We start from the raw sequence: 11,331 nt of genomic DNA, 5'->3' as shown, positions 1-11,331 counted from the left end.
CTCATTAAAGGGGGGTTGTGGGACCAGACCACTCCTGTAGGTGGCTTCATTACTGAGCCCATTAATAACCATCACTGAGACACACAGAGGAAGTCTGAGTGTTCTGAGCTACTAACGCATTAATTTAATTAGCAGCATTAACGACGTATCAGCCCACAGACAGGAGGAGAAGAAGAGAGAGAGGAAACACAGAGACGTCAGAATAAAACATGAACAGGATCTGAGATTGATTCACTTCCCTGAGAGACGCAGGGAGGAAATCACCTTCATTAACCACTTCCTGTTGAAGAGGGAAACAAAATAAAAGTCCTCAGGGGGGTTAAAGTGAAGAACGACTGCTGCCTGATGTGAAAACACTGTGAACTCCAGTCCATCCATGACATAAGTTTGTTCTTTACGTTCACTTGACACACTCGTCCTTGTGAGGCTCACATGATTTTTTTATGTGATTTTTGAGTTAATTTGACTTTTAAAGCTGATATAGTTCTAATTTCATGTTATTAAAACACAAAATATTTGATCACTTTATAGAAGATTTTGTGTCAAATTGACAAATCTCCTGTCAGACGAGGTTCATGTGACATTTATTTTGTGTCAGGTCAACTCTTTCATGTTACTGGACTGCAGAGTTCTGTGTGGAATAAATCTGAGTAAATAATGAAAGAGTTTATGTTCATTTGACTTTTCATTTGTAATATACAGACAGACGTTCTCTGATGGTCAGTCTGAGGTTCCTCCACATATACAGACTCAATCTGATTCGTTAAGCTCTGCAGCCGACAGCCAATCATGTGTTTGATTCACTACCTCTCATCTCTTCAGATACAACAACATGAGCGAACTCAGAGACACAGCCGTTAACAAGATGGCCGCCCACCTGGACTTCAACCTTCACGGTGTGGATCCACGTCACTACAGCCAACCCCTGCCTGTCCTGTCTCCACCTGAACCAGGTCAAAGAACCGGTCTGTGTCTTTATCCTGCTGCTGATCCAAGTCCTTCATCCCCCTGCATCAGTGAAGATTTGTGTTGAAACACAGACAGAGGGAGAAAGTGTGTTTATGTCACGACTGAAAACACATCTTAAACTTTGTGTCACAGAACCTCCGACATCCACAGACAGATGTTGGACAGATGTTGTGTCCTTCTGGGATATGAACAACATCTAGTTTGTACCATGAGAAACAACATTTTCGTCAACAGAGCGCTGACCTCTGACCTCTCTGTCAGTCAGAGTCTTTAACAGCAGCAGGAGGAGGAGGTCATGTGACTGAATAATACATGTGTGTTTGTGCTCCCCTGCAGTCGGGTCACTGGAAACATTACACACACACACACACACACACACACACACACGCAGAGTGATGTGTCGTTATATAACAAGCTGTTTGATTAATGGCTGGGGAGCAGGTGTGTGTGTGTGTGTGTGTGTGTGTGTGTGTATATGTGTGTATGTGTGTGTGTGTGTGTGGTCAGAGTTAACATCAGCTCTCATCAGGTTTTATTTTCAAACAAACAGGTTTTTTCTGTGTCTGTCACATGACAAACTACAGACACTGAATCCTACAGAGCAGCCAATCAGAGGACAGGAAACTTCACCTGAACAGACAGACAGACAGACAGTCAGTCCAGTCTTTATCAACAGTTTGTTCATGAGACAGAGACAGACAATGTCCCAGACTCCAGCTGACTGAAGGAAACACTGTTGACAGTCAGTGAAGAGACAGTTCAGTTTCAGCACCACGGACAGAGACAGCTACAACAACAGACATATCTGGACATATGACAATAATGTAGATATTAGTAGGAAAAAATCAATTAAAGCCATTTATCAATGAAAAAGCTGGTTTATCTTCTAAGGTTTTCAGTAACGGAATCTCTGAGTTTTGGACAAAATGAGACGTTTGAAGACGGAGACGTTTTACACGAGAGAGAGAGAGAGAGAGAGAGAGAGAGAGAGAGACAGACCTTGGTGGTTAAACAACAACTTTTACAACAAACAGGAAACAGACTCCAGTTAATCACAAGCTTCATCTGAAGTGAGAGGATGGTGGAGCAAGCAAAGCATCATGGGAGTGACAGCAGGTCAGTATCAGCACCACGGACAGAGACACAAACATACTCACAACAACACAATGAGCTCCATGTGAACAGCTACGACTGATCACCACGATCATCGGACACAAACGTTTCAAACATGGAGACTAAAGAAAAACAACCCTATCCTCCAGCAGCCAATCACAACGTAGAGAGCTTCAGAACAGACACCTGTCTCCAGGTGTTTTCACTCTGCTCCTCTTCAAACTCACTTTCCAAAAGTGGAGTAAAATCCAGAGTGAGCGTAACACTGGAGTCAACATGACGTCACATTCAGCTCATCACCTGATGTCACATCAAACTCCTGAAACCACCAACACTCAACCCCGCCCATTTTTGGCGCCACGCCCCCTAAACACAGACACATACATCAGCGCCACTTACCCCAGCGTTGTCATAGTGACGATGGTGTACCAGAAGGCGGCCGGGATGCTAGTGAACTTGCTGCCGCTGGATCCTTTCTCCGCGTAGAACATGACGGTGGCGAAGATGATGATAGCCATGGTGAGGGAGAAGAGCAGGAAGCCCAGCTCCGAGGCGCAGCTCTTCAGCGTGTAGCCCAGGATGCGAAGTCCCGCGGAGTGTCGCGAGAACTTGAAAATCCGAAACACCCGGAAGACGCGCAGCGTGACGAAAGCGCCGCTCACGTCCTCGTTGTCAGTCATGACCAGGCCAATGTAGTAGGGCATGATGGCCACCACGTCTATGATGCTCATCACGCTCTTGACGAACTTGTAGCGGCTTGGTGCCGCGAGCAGGCGCAGCAGGTACTCCACCGTGAAGATCATGACGCACGCGGTGTCCAGGCAGAAGAAAGCCAGCGCGTACCGCTCACCGCACGACATCTCCTTAACGCGGTTCGGCGCGGTGCCGCACGGGACCGTCTCCACCACATTTGCCAACACCGACACCGCAATGAAGAAGCCGGTGACGTAGTAGAAGACCAGCGCCATGGTAGAGGTGTGCGGGTTCTCGAAAGCCCGCCACATGGTCTCCCGGAAGCTCAGGTCCGGGGAGACCAGCTCGTTGCTCTGGTCGTTCTCCTCGTCGTCCTGGATCCGCTCCTGGTTCTCCCTCCGCCGGTCCTTGTAGTCCTCGTAGCAGCAGTCCCCGATGATCTCCGGGATGATGCCGAAGAACGCCAGCTCCTCGTCGTACGCGGAGATGCACTCCTGCCGCGGGTAGTGCAGCTTCCCGGTGCGGTAGAAGTTGAGGATGTGGCGGAAGATGTCCGGGTCGCGGTCGAAAAAGTACTCTTTGCTGTCCTCGTGGAAGAAGAAGTCCCGCTCCGAGCTGCCCAGCAGGGTGTCCGGGTACCGCTCCAGCGTGTCCCGCCACGTCTGGAACTTTGTGCCGCTCACGTTCAGCACGATCAGCCCGCCCTGCCCGCGGCGCTTGTCCTTCGGGGGCACCGGCATGGGCGCGCTGGCCACCGGCATCCATCCGATGGCCGCCGCCCGGGCGAACGGCAGCCACGCCGCCACTCCTGCTGCCATGCTGCTCCTGGAGCTCTGCGGAGGCTCGGTGCGGAGGGTTCAGGGAGCGGCGGAGCAGCGAGAGGACATCCGGGGAGAGAAGACACAGAACCGGGAACAGCGATGGGACTGATCCACCGAGGTACTCCGGGGAAAAAAAATAGGATTTTACGCGCGAAATCGACGCGTTTAGCCGCATTCAATCAAATCCACAAGTGATCAGCAGGAGTCAATGATCGTTTGTTTGAGCGCGGGAAAACAGCAAACGCCAAACAAACTCACCTCCACACAGAAAACTCCTCTGGAGCTTCAGTCTGATTAAAAACCCACTAAAATCCTCCTCGCGGCGTTTTCCCTCCCCTCACACACACGCACACACACACGCACACACACACTCACACACACACACTGTGAGTTTCTTCCAGCAACAAGTTCCGGAATCATCAGGAGGATCCCGCACTCCGCACCGGGACACGGAGCTGGCACCGATCCGCCGCAGGCATGCTCTCCTCCGGGTCTCCCCACCGGAGTCTCCCGGGATCCGCAGCAACCCGTGAGTTTCCCCGCGGAGAGAGAGAGAGAGAGAGAGAGAGAGAGAGAGAGAGGTGTCCTCAGCCGCAGCGGAGAGGAGGTCCGAGCCGAGCCGAGAAGAACCGAACCAAACTGAAGCGGGAAAACAGGAGATGTTCGGGAGGCTCGTTCTCCGGTCACACACACAGGTGCTGCTGAGAGAGAGAGAGAGACTGAAACCACGCAACCACGTCTCTCTCTCTCTCTCTCTCTCTCTCTCTCTCTCTCTCTCTCTCTTCTCTCTCTCTCTCTCTCTCTCTCTCTCTCTCTCTCTCTCTCTCTCTCGCGCGTTGGGGGCGTGTCTGAGGAGAAACCCCGCGGATCTCCTCCGCGTTACGCACAGTCAGACAGCACCGTGCACCGGGACACACGCCGTGGAGATTACATGTCAGGGGATCGTTTGGTTAATCAGCCCCGGGCGGTGACAACAGGCCTGTCACTTGACTCTACTTTATTCTGCTCTCATGAAAAAGACTCACACTCACACCTGTCCCCCTGCAGCAAAGACAGGTGGAGACAGGTGGAGGCTGTACACCTTTATATGAAGTGCCGCAACTGATCAAATAACACTGCGCCACTTAATATACACTGTAGAAAAAAATCCTAATTTTACGGAAAACAACTGTTTTCTAACATAAATTTCCTTTTTAAAATTGTGACCAAAAGTCTGTAAAATGACAGAAACGATCTGTGAAGTAAAAGCCAAACTTCTGTTTTAAGCATTAGGCCAATAATGAATTACACGTGTTACCCATTTCTGTAAAGACAAATTACTGTATTATTTTTACAGTATTTTTTTCTGCTTTCTTAAATTACATACAAATCTATGTAAAATGACAGTAATTATCTGTAATTAAAAATGTAGCCTGTTATTATAAAGGTTAATGTCCACACTAACAATTTAAAGATTCTTTGTAATTTCAGGGTAAATCTGATTAGTTTTATATTTATGTGAATCAGAGTCCCTGGAGGAAACACAAGGAGAACATGCAACACTGCTGGCTGTTGTCTTCCTGCCTGGACTTTACTAGGCTGAGTGTTTGTGCCAGAAGAAACCACATCTGGATGAGAGGGTGGAGCTGGGGAGGAGGGAGGAGGGAGGGGTGGATCTGACCTGTGTCCTCGAGGACACCAGGTACACTCACCTGCAACCTGACAGCAACAGGCTCCTGGCTGAGCCGTGCATGTTACATTAGTCTTATAGGCTAATTGCACACATCTAACATCCATTTGGCAAATATCATATATGTGAGGAGTAACTTCTTATTGTAGTTGAAGTTAGCATGTGTGCTAATGTTGAACAACGGCTCCTGGACTTTTTGCACCTTCCCTGCATTTGTCCTTTGTGCTTTTCTAATTTGTCTTATGAACTTACCAATTTTAATAACAATGAAAACACTAATTCACCAAAGTGACTGTTAGATTCATCATGAGGCAGATGGTAAATATGAACAAACACTCAGTACAATTTTACTCTCCGGTTTATTTATTAAACATCTTTTCAATGACAACAATGAAGTTGTGAATTAAACTAATGAACATGAGCTGTACTACACTGACACCTGCTTCACCATCTGAACTGTCAGTGTTCAGTTCACACTAAAGAGTGTGTGCCAGCCGGCGGGTTTCTCCTCCAGGCAGCCGCCCCCGCTCTGCCACAGCAGCTTCAGGTCACCTTCCTCTTCCTGTAGGCTCTGGTCCTGGGTACAGGTGGTCCAGTCAGAGGAGGTGGAGGAACAGAAGAGGGGAGTGGTGCTGGAGCGAGGGGAGGACCAACAGCACTGGATGAGGGGCCATGCTGTTCATCGTCTGGAGGAGGAGGAGGAGGAGGAGGAGAAGGCAGACCCCTGCTGGAGGGCCCAGGCTGCTCCTCCGGGACATTGAAGCTAAAGGTCTGTCCTTGTCCCACCTGGACCAAGGACTGACCCTTTGCTGAAGGGAGAGTCTGGCCAGCACCTGGAACACAGACAAACACAGACTGTTTTAGGATTTTCAGCTGGAGCTGGATGTTGGTCTGAGCCATCAACCTGGGGCCGGCCAGCACTGCCTCTCTGATGCCACATGATCCTTGAGATTGAATGACCAGCGAGTCCTCACGGTCCCTCTGGACCACGTGGCCACCGGGTGAAGACGCAGAGCCGGTTGCAAACGGCCTCCACCAGGCGGCTAACACTGGCCCAGTTTGCAGGGCCAGAGTTCAGTCCAAGAAGACAGCTGAGAGATAATCAGAGAGCAGTGTGTGTGAATATAGATCTGATATTCATTAGAGGAAACAGTGATATCTGAAGTGAATCTCACCTCTGGAGACTCTCCTTCCCAGGACAGGAGGTGTTCTTCCCCGTTGCTGCCTTGAGCTGTCACCTGGGCTGCCTCTCCTGGTCTCTGGGAGGGAAGACCACTCGCTCTTCCTCCTGCTCTGTCTGGCAGGTGTTGCCAGGAGCTTGGAAGTACTTGGCTCTGGCTTGAGGAAAAAGGTTTTGGATCAAAAATGAATTTTATGTTTGCATGAAATGATAATACACAATATACTTAATCACAAGCTCTGAGACACACGCATGTACCTGGGATGAAGTGGTGAAGGTGGAAACCTGAAGGCTGACCCCGCCCTCTGTCAGTCTACCTGTCTCTGTACAGCTGCACCTGCTGGGTCCTGAATGCAGCTGAGGCTCCTCTGTGTCTCCATGTGTCCTGGATGCAGAGACAATCCAGCAAAGAGACGTCCAGGGTGACGTGGAGATCCTGGATGAGGAGGAGCGTCTCCTCTGCCCCATGTGTCCTCCTCCAACAGTGGAGCCTCCACTCCTCCCAGGAGATCCTCCTGATCACCTTGGCAACAGTCAGGCCGAGCATCCTGTGCTTCCCCTCCAGTGAGGACCGCTATGCCTCAATGTGAAAACAGGAACCTCCGGGGGTCCACCTCCAAGATGTGGTGTCATCAATCTGGCCGCCATCCTGGAAAGCCAACACACCAACATTGGTAACCCAGGCAACTGTTTCAGAAGCAGCACCAGCAGCTTCTTTGTCACCTGGAGAGAGAGAGAGAGAGAGAGAGAGAGAGAGAAGAGAGAGAGAGAGGAGAGAGAGAGAGAGAGAGAGAGAGAGAGAGAGAGAGAGAGAGAGAGAGAGAGAGAGAGAGAGAGAGAGAGAGAGAGAGAGAGAGAGAGAGAGAGAGAGAGAGAGAGAGAGAGAGAGAGAGAGAGATTTCACATGTTAATGTTAATATTTGTGTGTGAATTTAGTGCACACACAGCAGTGGTGTGAAAGCAGCTGTAAGAACATAAACTGCCTGAATTAAACCTCATCGTAGAGAAACTCCCTGTGGGAAAGAAAACTAGAGATGGCTGCTGGACAGATCAATCAGTTAGAAATACAGTGCATTTTGAAAGTTCTCACTTTGTTACATTATTGTTTTGAATAATCTTATAAATCGTTAAATTCATTCATCAATGAACAATGCCAGCAAGCTAGCTGCTAATATTAATGCTAGTTGCTAATGCTAGCAAACTAGCCCCCCCACTTGTCATTTTGCAATGTTATAATGAAATCATTAAATGCAATCATCGTTGAACAATCGTTGAAATCTTAGTGCTAATGAAAATGGGGGGCAGCTGTATGTACTGTACGTGCACACGTTCATTGCTGCCATTATCATCATTATCATTTATTGCCATTATAATATATCATTATTAGCAATATAACTTATCAATACTCATTATCAGTTAGTTTTACAATTATTATTATTTTTACTATTATTGTCATTATTATTGTAAACAATCACAAACAAAATGTCACTTTATATAGACTGTCACTTTAGTTTTGTTAAAATGTTCTGTCACCTTGTGTTTGTCAGTTTTTCACCAATAAGGATTAAAAAAAATGCTAAAGCTAGCTATCCCCCCACTTGTTATTTTGTATTTTTATAAAATTGTTAAATTCATTCATCTATGAACAATGCCAGCAAACTAGCTGCTAATGCTACCAAGCTACTCCCCCCTCTGTGTCAGGGTTAGTTTTTTTTCACCAATGAAAACCTGTCATTTTGCATTTTTTTTAAGTATAATTTTTTGGGGGCTTTTGTGCCTTTATTGGACAGGATAGGAGAGAGAGACAGGAAATGGGGAGGCAGAGAGAGGGGGAATGACATGCAGCAAGGGCCGTCCGATGCGGGACTCGAACTGGGGCCAACTGCAGCGAGGCCTGCTTAGACCACTACGCCACACGACGCCCCCATTTTGCAATCTTATTATGAAATTCTTAAATTCATTCATCAATGAAAAATGCCAGCAAACCAGCTGCTAATGCTACAGCTAATGAAAATGGGGGGGCTGGTCTATATACTGTACACGCACACTGCTGCCATTATCATCATTTATTTATTGTACATCATTGTAAACATTGTAACTGTAATAAGTGTCATTATTGTAGCTAATCCTGATGATCAATGCTAATGCAAATGCTAGCCAGCCAACCATTTTTTATTTGCAATCTATTGGCAGCTGCTAATGCAAATGCTAGCATGTGCATTTTGTAGATAAAGCTGACATTTAAAAGTAAAGCTACATGTTCTTTGCCCACACTGCAAACCAACTTACAGTTTTGACTCTTAGTTAAAACAAAGACATTGAGCTTAATTTGACTTATATTGACATATTTGATGCATACAAAACATTTTTATTTGCTCTTACAGTATATAAATCTATGCTTGGAATATAAAATACAATCATGCTTTCCCTCATACTTACATTAAATTTGTGACGTACAAACGTTTGTATTCACCCATTTTACAATCAGGCCAGTAGATGTTGCACTGTTCACATGAAGCATCAAGATATAAACCCTTTGTGGAACCACTTTACTGAGAAAGTAAAACCTCTGACGCTGTAGGACTCACATCCAGTACCAGGCAGCTGATTTCTGCAAGTAAAGAAGATACAACAGTCCAGGAAATTTTACTCACTGAGTATTTCACTTACTGACTGTGGACTGCTCACAGAGCCAGGTGTCAGTTCACCAGTCACAGTATGTTGGCAGTCTTTGTGTTATGACCCAGCTGGGGAAAAGGGAAGCAACATAAAACCAGGTGTTATTGGTAAATCAAATTTACTGATTTCGTTTATTTCTTAACCAGGAGGGTAAATAAGTAAACAAAAATACAAACAAGGCAAGAGGATAACTGAAGTAGGGGAACAGGAGCCAACAAAGAGCCTAACTATGTGATTCTAACCAACCCAAAAACACAAGAAGCAGCACCCCTGTTCCTAATGTGTCCAACAGTCTTTTTCTAAGGGTGTGATGCACAATCAGAATTTTAAACCTAGCCCAGTCCCCAACAATCACTACCAGCATCTCAAACCAAATCACAGATTACACACAAATGTTCACAAAGGAGGTACAGAGGCGAGCTGCCTATCATGTCAGCCGCCACTAATGATGTGCGGCCGGGCTCTTAGACTCTCTTCCTCTGATGCTGAAACGGCAGCAGCTGTGGTGAGGACTGACAGGGTCATTGATGCACCAATAGGAGAAGCCGGCCGTGGAGTCGGTGGCTCCTCCTCTCTGCTCCGACAGGGACAGGTAATCCATCAGTTAGTGTTAAAATGCCTGAGCTTTGTGCAGCAAACAGGCTGTAATAACAAGAACAACTGTAGAGAGTCTTTGCTATGCACTGCCGCCTACACCGGCTACCTGACCGCAGCAGGCTCCTGGATACACGGTACGAAGTCGCTGCTAACACAGTTAGCATTCATAATTTGAGGTAAACTTTATATCTTAGTGTTAAAATAATCTTAGTAGCTAATTGCAAACATGTCCACGTTCGGTAAATATCACATATATGAGGAGAAAGCTTGTAATATTAGCTGAAGTTCCTGTGTGTAAGCTAACTGTGTGGTGTAACCGCTTGTATTAAAACCACAGACCGAGGGAAAACATGTTATAACGTGTTTTAAAATGAGTTCTGCAAAGCGAAGGTGACGTTACCGAACATCACGGTCACTAAACGATCCCGTTATTACGGTGAACTGTCGTGTCTGGACGAGCTGGTAAAGAGCAGAGCAGCGGACGTGTGTGTCGTGTTTGTTCATATTAAGTTTGGTTCAGTGTTAGTCGGATAGTTTTCAGCTCTAGTTCATTTCATTATTGATGACAGGAGTCAAAACATCTGTTGGAATGATTGTGTCTCTGTCAGAATAAAGAACATCACTGAGAGCTGAGAACCATCATGACATGTGCACCTGCACAATGACTCCAAACTCAGTATTAGTTTCTATTCTATTGTTATTTCATGTAAAACGGTTCAGCAGACTGTTTATTACAACTAAGCTGAGGGAATAATGTATTTTCAGATATCTGTGATCATCTAATCAGAGTGCTGTTTCTTTTGTCTCTATACTCTACAATATGATATTGATCTGATTTCTCTCTATTATAATGTTTTTTCCATCCAGCCAAGGTCTGGATCTTTGGGGACACCTACAACCTCTTGCAGCGATGATGGAGGCCCTGCACCACCTCCACCTGCAGTGTCCACACATGAAGATCTTCTCTCCCCAAACACAGACACAGTGTCTTATATGATAATATAGTATTTTTTAATCTAACACTTGTGGCCATAACATTGTTCAGTCTGATCAGCTGTGCTCTTCCTTGTTCCCTTCACCCTCACTGTCGTATTACACTCTCTGCCCCACGTCAGACATATAGTCACATGACTCTTGGACTCCACTGTAGCTGTAACAAACTGTCAATAGTTTAAAACATTAGATTCATATTTCATAGTCCTCAGCCATTATAGTTAATATCAGTGTGCTGTTCCAACAGCATCACTTATTTAGAGGGAGATTGTTACTGGAGCAAATAAATATTAACTGTCTCACACATTAGGACTCATGATGAATAATGATTATACTTGTTACTAAAGATTCTGTTGCAGTGTTGATTCAACTACTTCTTTTTATTAAGCAAACTTACATATGACAATGAAATTCAGCTTTAACTTCATCCACAACTATTTTTTGATTTTAAATAGTTAAAGTTGATTGTAAATTGTAAATTTTGTTTAAAGCTTAAACGAACTGATGAGAGGTAAATGAGTGAAGTGAATGAGAAAACTGTCTTGTACACACTTGTACACTTAGACAGAGAGGACCAGGAAACACATTCTTGACCTTTGTGGGATGTTGTGATTTGA

General features: G+C 45.9%; 1 protein-coding gene and 1 long non-coding RNA gene across 2 annotated transcripts in view; both read right to left on the bottom strand.

Moving 5' to 3' along the window:
* Window positions 1–4,373, bottom strand: part of LOC130163648 (potassium voltage-gated channel subfamily D member 2-like) — a 49,729-nt gene extending 45,356 nt beyond the window's left edge. The window contains exon 1 of the mRNA XM_056367981.1: window positions 2,482–4,373. Coding sequence (XP_056223956.1) covers window positions 2,482–3,593 — 1,112 coding nt within the window. The 5' untranslated portion in view covers window positions 3,594–4,373. The remainder of the gene's footprint in view (window positions 1–2,481) is intronic.
* A 1,232-nt stretch (window positions 4,374–5,605) lies between these two features.
* LOC130163651 (uncharacterized) lies at window positions 5,606–10,590 on the bottom strand. Its single transcript, XR_008826504.1, has 4 exons — window positions 9,116–10,590; window positions 6,704–7,168; window positions 6,441–6,603; window positions 5,606–6,356 (listed from the first exon to the last, which is right to left on the bottom strand). It is a non-coding gene; the product is annotated as an uncharacterized LOC130163651 (long non-coding RNA).
* Between the last annotated feature and the right edge of the window lie 741 nt (window positions 10,591–11,331).

The sequence above is a fragment of the Seriola aureovittata genome, chromosome 22, assembly GCF_021018895.1.
Source record: "Seriola aureovittata isolate HTS-2021-v1 ecotype China chromosome 22, ASM2101889v1, whole genome shotgun sequence".
In the NCBI taxonomy this organism is placed as follows: Eukaryota; Metazoa; Chordata; class Actinopteri; order Carangiformes; family Carangidae; genus Seriola; species Seriola aureovittata.
This window is presented reverse-complemented; position numbering and strand designations above follow the sequence as displayed.